This window comes from Saimiri boliviensis, chromosome 4 (genome assembly GCF_048565385.1).
Source record: "Saimiri boliviensis isolate mSaiBol1 chromosome 4, mSaiBol1.pri, whole genome shotgun sequence".
NCBI classification, from domain to species: Eukaryota; Metazoa; Chordata; class Mammalia; order Primates; family Cebidae; genus Saimiri; species Saimiri boliviensis.
The window spans coordinates 21,646,611-21,660,718 of NC_133452.1; the positions used below are offsets into that span (position 1 = coordinate 21,646,611).

At 45.0% G+C, this 14,108-nt stretch overlaps 1 protein-coding gene and 2 non-coding genes across 3 annotated transcripts in view; all 3 read right to left on the bottom strand.

Moving 5' to 3' along the window:
- Positions 1 to 12,601, bottom strand: part of SASH1 (SAM and SH3 domain containing 1) — a 283,962-nt gene extending 271,361 nt beyond the window's left edge. The window contains exon 1 of the mRNA XM_074397302.1: positions 12,390 to 12,601. Coding sequence (XP_074253403.1) covers positions 12,390 to 12,410 — 21 coding nt within the window. The 5' untranslated portion in view covers positions 12,411 to 12,601. The remainder of the gene's footprint in view (positions 1 to 12,389) is intronic.
- Positions 3,976 to 4,116, bottom strand: LOC120363337 (U4 spliceosomal RNA). Its single transcript, XR_005578905.2, has one exon. It is a non-coding gene; the product is annotated as a U4 spliceosomal RNA (small nuclear RNA).
- On the bottom strand, positions 4,658 to 4,764 carry LOC120363415 (U6 spliceosomal RNA). Its single transcript, XR_005578971.2, has one exon. It is a non-coding gene; the product is annotated as a U6 spliceosomal RNA (small nuclear RNA).
- Positions 12,602 to 14,108: the final 1,507 nt, after the last annotated feature.

Here is a 14,108-nt window from a genome sequence, read left to right on the forward strand (position 1 = left end):
AATTTTCCTCCTTCTCTTCTCCTAACATAGTGATTGTGTTAGTTCCATCCTCTGACAGTTTGGTTTCCCAAGACAGAATCAGAAAGACAGAAGATCTCCTGGGCAGGAGGCCTGCGGAGGATGGAGCCTGAGAAGGAGGGCAGCTGCGGGGGAGGTCAAGTCGGAGAGCTTCAGGCTTCAGCCTAGTCTGAGAAATTCCCCATCAGGTCCATGGGGAGACCCAGAGAACAGAGCGCCCACTGGGGAAGTCCTGCAGTGAACAGCGATGGCCACCCCAGTCTTCCTGCCCTGCTCAGCCGTTGGCTGACAGCAGCCCAGAGGAGGGGACCTTTCCACGAAGACAGCCAGGGACGCTGAAGTGGGAACACATCCCTCAAGGTTGTTCTTTGAAAGGAGGTCTTCTTGGGTCACCTCAGTGGCCACGACAGTTACATTCTAATTTATGGCTTCATTTATATCACTGCTGACATGATCGTGTACTATAATCACATTTCTTTTTCCTTCCTTCCTTCCTTCCTTCCTTCCTTCCCTCCTTCCTTCTTCCTTCCTTCCTTCCTTCTTCCTTCCTTCCCTCCTTCCTTCCTTCCTTCCTTCTTCCTTCCTTCCTTCCTTCCTCCTTCCTTCCTTCTTCCTTCCTTCCTTCCTCCTTCCTTCCTTCTTCCTTCCTTCCTTCCTTCCTCCTTCCTTCCTTCTTCCTTCCTTCCTTCCTCCTTCCTTCCTTCTTCCTTCCTTCCTTCCTTCCTTTCTCCTTCCTTCCTTCCTTCCTTCTTCCTTCCTTCCTCCTTCCTTCCTTCTTCCTTCCTTCCTCCTTCCTTCCTTCTTCCTTCCTTCCTTCCTTCCTCCTTCCTTCCTTCCTCCTTCCTTCCTTCCTTCTTCCTTCCTTCCTTCTTCCTTCCTTCCTTCCTTCCTCCTTCCTTCCTTCCTTCTTCCTTCCTTCCTTCCTTCCTTCCCTCCCTCCCTCCCTTCCTCCCTTCCTTTCTTTTCTTTCCCTTTCCTGCCTTCCTACCTCTCTCCTCCCCTTCTTTTCTCTGATGGAGTGTCACCCTCATCAGCAGGCTGGAGTGCAGTGGTATGATCTCAACTCACCGCAAGCTCTGCCTCCTGGGTTCAAGTGATTCTTCTGCCTCAGCCTTCCAAGTAACTGGGATTATAGGCATGCTCCACCACACCTGGCTAATTTTGTATTTTCAGTAGAGACAGGGTTTCTTCATGTTGGTCAGGCAGGTCTCGAATTCCCAGGTGATCCGCCCACCTCGGCCTCCCATATTGTTGGGATTACAGGCATGAGCCACCACGCACGGTGACTTCTTGTTTTCTTTTTAAAGTTTGCTCGCTTCTCTATGTCCCCGTCCATTATTCTGGTCCAACCTCTGACAGGACCGTGACACTCCCCACGGGAGGATGAAGTCCTCAGGCTCATGAGTCGGTCCCGTTTCTTCCTTCTTTGAAACATGCCTTCGGGAGCCCTGTCTGACTTGGTTGAGCTTTGCTCATTCCTTTGCTCGTTCCTTTGCTCGTTCCTTTGCTCATTCCCTGTTTTAGCGGAGCACGTCCCTGGGAGCTTGCAGCACGGGGGTGTAGGCAATGTGAATGCTTTGACTCCTTCTATGTTTCCAGTCCATCTGACCCTTACCTGAGGGTTCTAGGTCGGAAATCATTTGCCCTCAGAATCTCTGTGCTGTTGTTTCCTGGATGCTAGTGTCCCTATTGAAAAGTCAATTCCGGCCAGGCGCAGTGGCTCATGCCTATAATCCCAGCATTTTGGGAGGCCAAGGCGGATGGATCACAAGGTCAGAAGTTCGAGACCAGCCTGGCTAATATGGTGAAACCCTGTCTCTATTAAAAATACAAAAATTAGCCAGGCGTGGTGGCAGGCGCCTGTAGTCCCAGATACTGGGGAGGCTGAGGCAGGAGAATCTCTTGAACCCGGAAGGCAGAGGTTGCAGTGAGCCAAGATAGTGCCACTGTACTCCAGCTTGGGTGACAGATCCAGACTTTGTCTCAAAAAAAAAGAAAAAAGAAAAGTCAATGCATGCCAGCCAGGCATGGTTGCTCACCCCGGTAATCCCGGAACTTTGGGAGGCCGAGGCAGGTGGATCACTTGAGGTGAGGAGATCCAGACCAGCCTGGCCAACATGGCAAAACCTCATCTCTGCTAAAAATACAAATAATTAGCCAGGCATGGTGGTGCATACCTGTAATTCCAGCTACTTGGGATGCTGAAGAATTGCTTGAACCCAGGAGGTAGAGGTTCAGTGAGCTGAGATCACGACACTGCACTCCAGCCTGGGTGACAGAGTGAGGTTGTCTCAAACAAAACAAAACAAAAGTCTCTCCTATTTAACCCTACTGCTCTGAAATTTCACAATGATGTGCCTTATTCTCTGTGCTGGTGCTAGGTCTTTTTCTCTTTCTCTCTCTGTCCCTTTTGTTGTTGTTGTTGTTGTGAAACAAAGTCTCACTCTGTCATGCAGGCTGGAGTGCAGTGGTGCCATCATGGCTCACCCTGGCCTCGACCACCCAGGCTCAAGTGAGTCTCCTGTCGCAGCCTCCCGCGTAGCCGGGACTATAGGCATGTGCAACCACACTCAGCTAATTTTTTCTTTCTTCTTTTTGTAGAGACGGGGGTCTCTCTGTTTCCTAGGCTGATCTCAAACTTGAGCTCACGCGATCCTAGGGATGGGTGCGGTGGCTCACCCCTGTGGGGGGCTTTACACCTCTTTATTGATCCTCTTTTGATCTATTTGTTCATCAAGGTAATAAAGGACTACCAAGGATTGAGCACCTGGTATGTGCCACATATTGTACTTTCTACTCAGTATGTCTCATTTCACCTTCACAGACTCCCTGCAAGGTGAGCGTTTTTATATCCATTTGCGGGCCAGGACTGCTGCTCTGAAGCTTTTCCCAGGACACTGAACTCTGACAGGTGAATAGCTGCCAAGTGGTGGAGGCTGGCCTGCAGTGGGCATCAGTCTGACTTCCAAGCTGGCTGCTCTTTCCAGGGCAACCACCCAGAGGCGAGTCCCAGTGCTAGGTGATGGCAGGATTGCATGTCAGGGGCTTCATAGGGGGATGTAAGTTCCATGGGGGCTGAGACCTTGGCTGGTCTGATCACCACCATCAACCAAGCACGAGAACAATCCTTGCAGTGCTGAGAATACACGATCTTTTTTTTCTTTCTTTTTTTTAATGTTGAGGGGAAAAATGTGTGTGGGGGGGCATGTCAGGGGGAATGTTGGAGGGGGTAATGTTGCAGGGGTGGGAATTTTTTTTTCAAGACAGTCTCACTGTCACCCAGGCTGGAGTGCAGTGGCACAATCTTGGCTCACTGCAGCCTCTTCCTCCCAGATTTAATCAATTCTTCTGTCTCAGCCTCCCAAGTAGCTGGGACTATAGGTGTGCACCACCACACCCAGCTAATTTTTGTATTTTTGGTAGAGACAGGGTTTCACCATGTTGGCCAAGCTGGTCTCAAACTCTGGGTGTCAAGTGATCTGCCTGCCTCAGCCTTCCAAGTGCTGGGATTACAGGCATGAGCCACTGCTCCCAACAATCAATATTTTTTAAAAGAATGAACATAATTTCATTTAATCGTCAGAGCAACTCAGTTGTAACTCTAATTAACCCTTTTGCAAAAGGTTAGAGAGCAAATCCCAGCATTCTGGGATTTTTGTTTGCCCGGGGTTTGGTTTTTCTAGGAATAGTCTTTGTGTAATCTTAGAATTACCCATGATGATAACCCATGCTACCCCTTGGCAACCAGAACCCAATGGGATAGCTGAGTTGGCTTGGCTAAGTGACTGAACATTTATTCAACAAAATATTATTGAGCGAATGTCCACTATGTGCTAGGCACTAGGCTGGGAGATTTACTTTCATTAAATCTCATGCTATCACCACAATGGCCCTGCTGAGAAGCCAGTTGGCCTAAAACCAGTTTCTTTCTTTCTTTTTTTTAATTTTGAAATTCAGTCTCCATAGAGACTGTCAAAAATTGCCAATGCCGACTGTATTTCAAGTCGTCATGGCGGGATATTGGGAAAAGTTTTCAATTAGCAATAATCGCGCCTCAGATAAACCTCACTGGCTACGATACTGCCACCGCGCAAAGCTAAAACCAGTTTCTTAAAGATTCATTTGCTTGGCCAGGATGCAGTGGCTCACGCCTAATGAGCCTAGCACTATTGGAGGCCAAGGTGGGCGGATTGCCTGAGCCCAGGAGTTTGAGACCAGCCTGGGCCACACGTTAAAACCCTGTCTCTACTAAAATATAAAGAATTAGCTGGGCGTGGCAGCATGCACCTGTAGTCTCAGCTACTCGGGAGGCTGAGGTAGGAGAATTGCTTGAACTCGAGAGGTGGAGGTTGCAGTGAGCTGAGATTACACCACTGCTCTCCAGCCTGGGCAACTGCATGAGACTTCGTCTCTATTAAAAAAAAAAAAGATTCATTTGCTCAATGAAGAGTTTGCATAAAATTCAGCTTCTAGACCTTTGAGAGTCCAGGTTTCATTTTACTGTTCTATATTTTCTTGGCATTTGAGAGCAGTTCCATGATGAAAAAAATTAGTTCCTCCAAGGGCGTTACCTAACTTTATTTAGTATTTACATTACACATTTATTGAACTTTTAGTTTTTTTTTATTGACTGCTTTTTAAAAATATGGACCATTTCACAAATTTGCACATCATCCTTGCACAGGGGCTGTGCTAGCATTCTCTGTATTGTTCCAATTTTAGTATGCATGCTGCTGAAGTGAGCCCAGAATTTTTTTTCTCTAATGATAGGTTTGTTTTGTATATTTGAAAGTGCCTTTCCTTGTTCTATTTAACCTACTTTTGCCTGGTTAAGCTCTTTTTAGTCAGTTTATATAAGGCCTTTTATTCAGAATTTAAATTAAATTTAAAAGTAAATTAAATTAAAATTAAAATTAAATTTAATTTAGTATTTCTTTCCAGGACATATGAAAAGACACAAAAATGCTCCAAAGGAGATAGAATTTCCAACGAACGGGTTTTTAGGTAAGATGTTCCCCAGCTAGGCTGTAATGAGAAAACAATGGAGACCAAGATGTAGGCAGACGTTTAACAAGCCTCTCCCTTCCTTCATTCCTTTCCTTTCCCTTCTGCTCTGCACTGTCAGCCATCGAGGAGGAGGCTGGGGCTCCTGATTTCTGATTTTTACCATCCTAGGTGTCAAATGCTATTTTTCATGTCCCCCTGAGTCAGAAGGAAGGTAGTCTGGTAGGTCGCTGAGTAGATGTACTAGGGGCAGAGAAAACGTGGGCAATCTTTCAACCATTCTTACCTCCTGTTCATCCAGAAACCATGCCCTCCAACATCAGTGGGACATGTCAATGACTGAAAATGAGCGTGACTAAAATAGGCAGCAAATTGGATAACCCTGAACCATTTGCATAGTGATTTTATTTATTGCAGAAATACTCGTAATCATTCAAACTTACAGAAAAAGGGAGAACTTAACATTACTCCTGCCTGCCCAACACACCCTTGGATCAGAATCTTAAAATTTGGTAATTATGTTAACTATTTGAACAAGTCTCTATTTTTGACATGAGAAAATAAAATCAAATTGCTGAAAGCAATTTGAGGGAGAGGGAGGAACTCAGGCTTCTGTATAAGAGTAATGGAGTTGTTTAAGAACATGAATCTGTTCAATCCAATCTAGGAAACACAAACAGAGTACACACAAACTGGATATTTTGGTCGAGCATGGTGGCTCATGCCTATAATCCCAGCACTTTTGGAGGCCAAGGTGGGTGGATAACCTGAGGTCAGGAGTTCAAGACCAGCCTGGCCAACATGATGAAATCCTGTCTCTATTAAAAATACAAAAAATTAGCCGGACGTGGTGGTACATGTCTGTAATCCCAGCTACTTGGGAGGCTGAGGCAGGAGAATCACTTGAACCTGGGAGGTGGAGGTTGCAGTGAGCTGAGATTGCACCATTGCACTCCAGCCTGGTCGACCAGAGCAAAACTCCGCCTCAAAAACGAAACAATACAAACCTGCATATTTTGTCGCTTTTAAAAGGTCAAAATAGATGGTTCTTAAAAATAAAGCACAAGTGTCTTTATTTTCATGTTTGGAAAACTACTAGAGTGTCAACATATTAATGCCTGCAAACTTTCAGAAAGAATTTTTGTAGAATTTCCTGGACGTTATCTGGAATGAGGATGATGTCCTTCTGATGCTACAGTGTTTTACGGGAGCTGAGATCATCTCACCTCTGCCCTATGTCTGTCTCCAGGGAGTTTGACCAGTGACCCTGGGTCCAGCTTTTCCTGACACTCTCAGCAGAAGCAGCTGGCTGGTCTGAGCACAGTGAACCCAATGTCCCTCCATGCCATACAATTCTACCAATCTAGCTTCTCAGGTGTTAGCATGGTATTTTGGAAAGTATATCGGTGGGGATGTCAACCAGGCTGGACTTTACTGTGCTGTTGACTGTAGCGGCCACATTGGCCACCTCACCCATGCCAGGAGCCTCTTCAGCTGTAGGTGCATTTCTGCGTGATGGTTGTCATTTTGATTAAGAGTGCAAGGCTCGGGGGCCAGACTCTCTGGGTTCAAATACTGGTTCCAATATATCCTAGTTATGGGACTATTTGTGTGTCTCCTTTCCTTGTCAGTAAAATAGGATTTTTTATGCACCTATCACACAGTGTTATTGTGAGGATTAAATGAGTTAATACGTCTAAAAAGTTAGAACAGTGCCTGGCATATGGTAAATGGCATGTACATTTTAGCAATGTATAACTATCATCATTATTATTTTTTAGAGATGGGGTCTTGCTGTGTTGCTCAGGTTTGTCTCTAACTTCTGGCTTCAAGTGATCCTCCTGCCTTGGCCTCTCAAATAGCTTTTATGACAGGTACAAACCACCGTGTCAGACTACCATGATTATTTATGTGAAGTACTTGAAACTACACAAGGCATTTCTTGAATGAAAAATGCACAGGAGTGCACTCACAGGTGTCTATGTTTAAAGGAACAATCGTTTCTTCTACAATCCTGGAAGTACAGTTTCCCAGCGGTGCACTTTCTCTTCTCTGCCTTTGCTGCTACCTGCTCTCAGCTTTCTCGCCATCCTCTGCCTTTTTCCTTGGTGTGAACTTGGTTCTCTCTCTTCCATCCCAGCTTACTTCTTCTTTCTCACACTTACAAATCGCCTGGATACTGTTCTTCCTTTCTTTTACTCTTGTAAGTTTTATTTTATTTCATTTTGGTTTTTTTTTGAGACGGAATCTCACTCTGTCACCCAGGCTGGCGTGCAACGGCACAATCTTGGCTCACTGCAACCTTTGTTTTCTGGGTTCAAGCGATTCTCCTGCCTTAACCTCCGAAGTAGCTGGGACTACAGGTGTGTGAAACCACACCCAGCTAATTTTTGTATTTTTAGTAGACAAAGGGTTTCACCTATGTTGGCCAGGCTGGTCTTGAACTCCTGACCTTGTGATCCACCCAGCTTCGCCTCCCAAAGTGCTGGGATTACAAGCATGAGCCACCTCTCCCAGCTAGGTTTTATTTTATTTTAGTCACATAAGTGATCTGAGAAGTGGCTGTAAAAAGGTAGTGCCGGAGGCTGGGCGCAGTGGCTCAAGCCTGTAATCCCAGCACTTTGGGAGGCAGAGGCGGGTGGATCACGAGGTCAAGAGATCGAGACCATCCTGGTCAACATGGTGAAACCCCGTCTCTACTAAAAATACAAAAAATTAGCTGGGCATGGTGGCGCGTGCCTGTAATCCCAGCTACTCAGGAGGCTGAGGCAGGAGAATTGCCTGAACCCAGGAGGCGGAGGTTGCGGTGAGCCGAGATCGTGCCATTGCACTCCAGCCTGGGTAACAAGAGCGAAACTCTGTCTAAAAAAAAAAAAAAAAAAAAGGTAGCGCCGGGCAATTGACATGCTGTCTCAAACTGAAGCGGGTGAGTCACAAAAGGAGAAAGTCCAAGGCTGGACAGAAGAGACGCAAGTTCCTCTGGCTTTAGAGTTCTATGTCCTCCATTTCAGATTTATATTTCTATTTTCTTAACATGTATCTTTCACTTTGTATGGTTTAATCCCTAGGCTAGGGCTTTTTGATGGATTATTATGTAATCCTTACAACAACTCCTTAGAGGCAGGTATCACTCTCGTCTTACAAAGGAAGAAAAGCCAAAATGGAAAGAGAATTAACTTATCCAAGGCCACCCAACTGGAAAGCAGAGAGCCAGAGCTGGAACCGATACATTCTAACTCTAAGCTTCAGTCTCTTCCCACTACCCATAATTCCTCCCACACATAAAAGTAGAAGTAGGCTGGGCACAGTGGTTCACCTGAAATCCCAACATTTTGGGAGGCTGAGGTGGGAGGATTGCTTAAGTTCAGGAGTTTGAGACCGGCCTGGGCAACATGTGAAACGCTGTCTCTACAAACAATAAAAAATTAGCTGGGTGTGATGATCCATGTCTGTAGTCCCTGCTACATGGGAGGCTATGGCAGGAGGATTGCTTGAGCTCAGGAGTTCAAGGCTGCAATGAGCCATGATCGTGCCACTGCTCTCCAGCTTGGGTGACAGAGTGAGACCCCGCCCCCTAAAAGAATTGTAATGTAATGTAGTTAATGCAAATACAAAGTGGTACTTACAAGATCTTATGGAAATGTAAGAGAGGTAGGAAGGGGGAATTTCTAATATTTCCTAGGGCAGCTTTTTCAACTGGGGTCCTTGGAATTTTGGAAGGTCAGTGGAGGAACCACCTGAAGTTGTCTGCAAAATCTTCTCAGAGGGGTTTGTGGCCAAGGGAGTGGAGAGGTGGGCGTTTGACCAGGGCATCACAGAGGAGCATTAACTTTGTGAATGTCTGAGCTGATCAAGAGTTTGCCAGGAATTAGAGAAGGACTAGGCAAAAGAAACCACAAGTAGAAAAGCACATGCAAATAATTTGCTTGGACTTCAGCCTAGGGTACCATTCAAGGAAGCAGCAGGAGACAGCACCTAGGATAAGTGGTTAAGGTCCAGACTAAGAAACAAATGATGTCCAGGGCCAAGAATGAACTCTCAAGGATATTAAAAATGCTCTTGAGAGCATTATTACAGTTCATCATAAAACGTATTCTCCAATGCCATTAAAGAATATGCTGGAAGTTGTTTCTTCCCTTTTCCAGATGCTTGTGGCAAATTCTCTGTATTTTAGAATAAATTTGCATTCAGGAGAAGAGCTGGGAGCCTAACCTTGTTTCTGGGGAATAATGTGTCCTGAATTCTAAATAATGGCTTACAAAAGTTCTGAAGAGCCAGGAGTTCTGTGAATTGGCATGGTGGCACCACCCATTGGTGCCTCAATGGTAAGTCATCGAATCCCTAGCATCCAAATATGGGGCTGTAAATTAGAGGAGGGGCAGAGCAAGAGGATATTGCACTAAATGAAGATGTGGTGGGTTTGTTACTGGAAAAGAGACAGAGAGCGATTTTGGATCTAGATTTCCCTTGAGGTAACAGTAGCTAAATTTATAATTCAGGTATCACTGTGGAAGTCTCTGCCACACTGATTTTGTTTTCTCCCCAAACTTTTGAGGTTGATCACTTAATCAGGTAGATTAACTAGGTTAGTTAAATTAAGATATATATATATACAATCATCTCCCAAAAAGCAAGCTTGTCTGAACTGGAACTGTTTCCATTGATTTCAGGCTCATTCGCTTTTCTCCTTAGGACAGATATGACGTTCCTAAGCCTGATAATTCCCCTTTCTGTCTGAGTTGATCAATATGTCTTTTTGCATCCTCAGCACAAAACCCCAAAGTGCTTGCTTCCTTTTCTAAAAGAAAGCCTTTGTCTCACTGGGATTAAAAGGGCATGGTCCCATGGCACAGTTTGCTGTCGAATTTTGGCACCTGAAAACCCTTCCATCTTTAAAGAACTGTGGGCAACCAGTCAAAAGGGACCCGAGTTCTGGCATTTGTACTGAAAACGTTACCTGCCAACTGAGCTGCTCTGAACGTATTGTTTCTCAAACCAGGGAAGTGCAAGTAACAAGAACAGGCTTTGTTCTCTTGGAACATTCTTGACGCGCCCATCTGCCCCGAGTTGAAGGGAGAACCGGCCAGCTGTGTCTGTTCACTTTCACCCATCTACCAGCCTCCCTTGGACTCCCGAACACCCTCGAGGGCACAACTGTTACCTCTCACAACTCATATTTCAGCTTTTTTTAACTTTATGCATCACATGACCGTGGAGTTGTACATGTTATACCTAGTTGCTTTGACAGGCAGTCCAGCACTGTTCTCTCAATGACCCAGTCTCTCCTCTGGTGGCAATCCTACCAAGAAGGCGAGGAGAAACGTGCCCAAGCAAAGCCTCACTAGCTTAAAAGCTCAAACTGACATTTCTCCTAGGGCTCTCTTCCCTAATTCAACTTTTTTTCTTTCTTTCTTTCTTTCTTTTTTTTTTTTTTGAGATGAAGTTTCGCTCTTGTTGCCCAGTCTGGAGTGCAAGGCTGTGATTTCAGCTCACTGCAACCTCTGCCTCCTGGGTTCAAGTGATTCTCCTACCTCAGCCTCCCAAGTAGCTGGGACTGATTATAGGCATATGCCACCATGCCCTGCTAATTTTTTACTTTTAGTAGAGAATGGGTTTCTCCATGTTGGTCAGGCTGGTCTCGAACTCCTGACTTCAGGTGATCCACCCACCTCGGCCTCCCATAGTGCTGGGATTACAGGTGTGAGTCACAGTGCCCAACCTCTAATTCTACTTTCATTCAACAAGTATTGATTGGGCAGTGACAATACTGGGGACTGGTCTCAGCTCCTCAGAGATAGTAGTGAGCACAACAGCCTTCCAGAAGCCCACCTGAGAGGCCTCAACTCACCAAAGCCCAGGCCAGGAGCTGAGAAGGGACAGAAAGGACCCTCAGGCCAGGCTGGGGCTCAGCACCCAGGCATCTAGCTGTCGGCTCTCAGACTCTACTTTGTGATCTCTGTACTCTTCTCTTGAATTATTTTTCATGAACAAATCTATTTTTTTTTTTAAGAGACAGAGTCAGGCTGGGCATGGAGGCTCACACTTGTAATCCCAGCACCTTGGGAGGCCGAGGCAGGCGGATCACCTGGGGTCAGGAGTTCAAGACCAGCCTGGTCAACATGGTAAAACCCTGAATCTATGAAAAATATAAAAATTAGCTGGGCATGTGGGTGGGAGACTGTAATCCCAGCTACTCAGGAGGCCAAGGCAAGAGAATTGCTTGAACCCAAGAGGTGGTGGTTGCAGTGAGCTGAGATTGTGCCACAGCACTCTAGCCTGGGTGACAGAGGGAGACTCCATCTCAAAAAAAAAAAAAAAAAAAAAAAAAAAGACAAGGTCCTCTGGTGGCTGGCTCATGCCTGAAATTCCAGCACTTTGGAAGGCCTGGGCAGGAAGATTGCTTGATCCCAGGAGTTCAAGACATCCTGGGCAACAAAGCAAGACCCTAACTCTTAAAAAAAAAAAAATTAAAAAAAGAAGAAGAAAAAAAGAAACAAGATCTCACTGTCACCCAGGCTAGAGTGCAGTGGTGCGATCATCGTTTACTGCAGCCCTGAACTCCTGGGCTCAAGAGATCCTTCTGCCTCAGCCTCCCAAGTAGCTGAGACCACAGTCACATGCCACCATGACTAGCTAATTTTTGTAATTTTTGTAGAGACAGTGTTTCGCCATGTTGCCCAGGCTGGTCTCCAATTATTGGGCTCAAGGAACCTGGCTGCCTTGGCCTCCCAAAATTCTGGGATTGCAGGCATGAGCCCCCATGTTTGGCCCAAATCTAAATCCCTTTTTAATTAAATGAAAAAGAACCTCACAATCTATAGAACACCATTTCTCCAGAGAAGACGAAGACGGAAACACAGTTGCTCAGCAAGCTGAGAAGACTCCTTCAGTAGAATAATAGATGCGAAATGGTTAATCGTCTGGTCCCCACCCCCAGGGATTCCAATATGAAGTACATCGTTACATCCTTCATTCTGAGCGTGTGTGCAAATCTTTAAAAAAAAATTCAGAGATAAGCAGAGGCTGGAAAAGCTCTGGTCTTTAACAGGAAAAACTTTTCTTGGCTTACAAAACCTTTTTTAAAGTCTTGAGGGAAAATAAATAGCTACACAATTATATAAATATATCTTATACAATGAATTGGTAAGTCAGAAAAATGGCAAATCCTGGTGAAGGAATTGCAGTCCCGACACTGCCTAGCCCTCTTGGAATTTTGGTGAATCCATCGGTAGCACTGAAAACCCCTGGATACTGACAGTTACTTTATACCTGTTTCCCGCAATAGATCTTTCCTGAATATACCAGTCTAAATGGCAGAAGGACACGTAAAAGCAGTCTTAAAATTTGAAAACAGACAGCCTACATACCCTGTAATCTTGTTCCTCCATGAAGGGAGCTGCTGGCCATACGTTCAAATGGTCTCTGACTTCCTCTGTGACTCAGATCGCATGAATCCACAGCACTGATGTAAGGCTCTAAACGGGAATCTGTTTTCAATTCAGGGCAGATGTGGGACACTCTCACAGCCCTAGGGATTATCAGCTTTAAAACAAATCGCCTTCAGGACGATAAGAGAGGCAGTAACTGCTTCCTGAGGCCTCACTGGGGTCCCTTCCAAATGCTTAACATATAACACAATACTATGACACGAAAGCAAGTTTCATTCTTTGGGTTCTCAGACTTTAAGACGAAGCTCGCAAATACCCCTCAGAAACAAAGTTTGAAAATACATCTCAGAACATTTAACTAGAAATCCAGATATTTTAGTAACTAACACATAACGGTGATGAAAATGCCCCTTTCTCCCGCCCCTACAAAACTCTCCACGCGGTGTTTGGCTCATTAAGTATAGTTTTTCCACAAATTGAAACCGAATTGTTCTGGTTCAGAGTTTCCTTGGCTCAAGAAAAGGAAGGGAGGACTAGTCCAAGACTTCCACAGAGAAACATCCAGAAATCCATTTAACACGGCAAGTTTAATGTTCTGGAATTAGCATTCATGCATGGTCTCTACATCTCCAAACGGCCTCTGTTCTGAGACCACTTTGTAGGGTTGGCTAATCTGCCAGACTTCAAACTCCGAAACACCTTCGCTGGGGCTTAATCTAGTTTAACCCGATTTAATAACCCTGAAAAGAAGTTACAAAAGTACGAATTTTGAAGACATCTGAAGAAAACATAAAATCATTTTCCTTTTAATGAAACAAAAGTTTGATGGAGTCTTAGAAATATTACAATTTAATGTGCATGGCATTTCCCTACACAAATAAGTTTAGGTGTTGGTCACATCCGTTAATAGTCAGAAGACAGTCACATTAAATACATATATTTGGAAAACACAGTCTGGTTTGTTTTTTCAGGGGGGCGGGGAGGACAGATTTTCATTCTTACTGCCCAGGCTGGAGGGCAATGACATGATCTTGGCTCACTGCCACCTCCGCTCCCAGGTTCAAGCCATTCTCCTGCTTCACCCTCCCAAGTAGCTGAGATTACAGGTGACCGCAACGAGGTTCAGCTAATTTTTTGTATGTTTAGTAGATACAGGGTTTTACCATGTTGACCAGGCTGGTCTTGAACTCTTGACCTCAGTTGATCCACCCACCTTGGCCTCCCAAAGTGCTGGGATTACAGGTGTGAGTCACCGCAACCAGCCACCGTCTTTTCTTTAAAATTAATATCGTCGGTGTGACATAACAGGGCTACATGGTAAAGCATAAAGTCACTAAGAAACATTAGGGCTAGCATTTCTCCTGTCTTCATAGGGAAAAATAAATTAAACTCCCTGTAGCTTGGGAATGTGCTAACATAACCATTAGGCAGCAGCAGAATGGTATTTAGAGTTGTGGGTGAGATGTTCAGAGACAGAGACCTGTCCCTAGATTTCTCTTTGACTGAGTGGCCCCGGACATGCCATTGCCCAGGCTACCATTTCCTTATTTGTAAAGTGGCTGAATTGAATAGATGATACCTAAAATCCAACCCTCTAATACCAGTGATGATGTATTAACCAAGAACTGGTAAAACAGAAGGCAAGAGCCTTTTTGTTTTTAAAAGTAATCACTAACTGCCACTAGTGTGATATCTCAG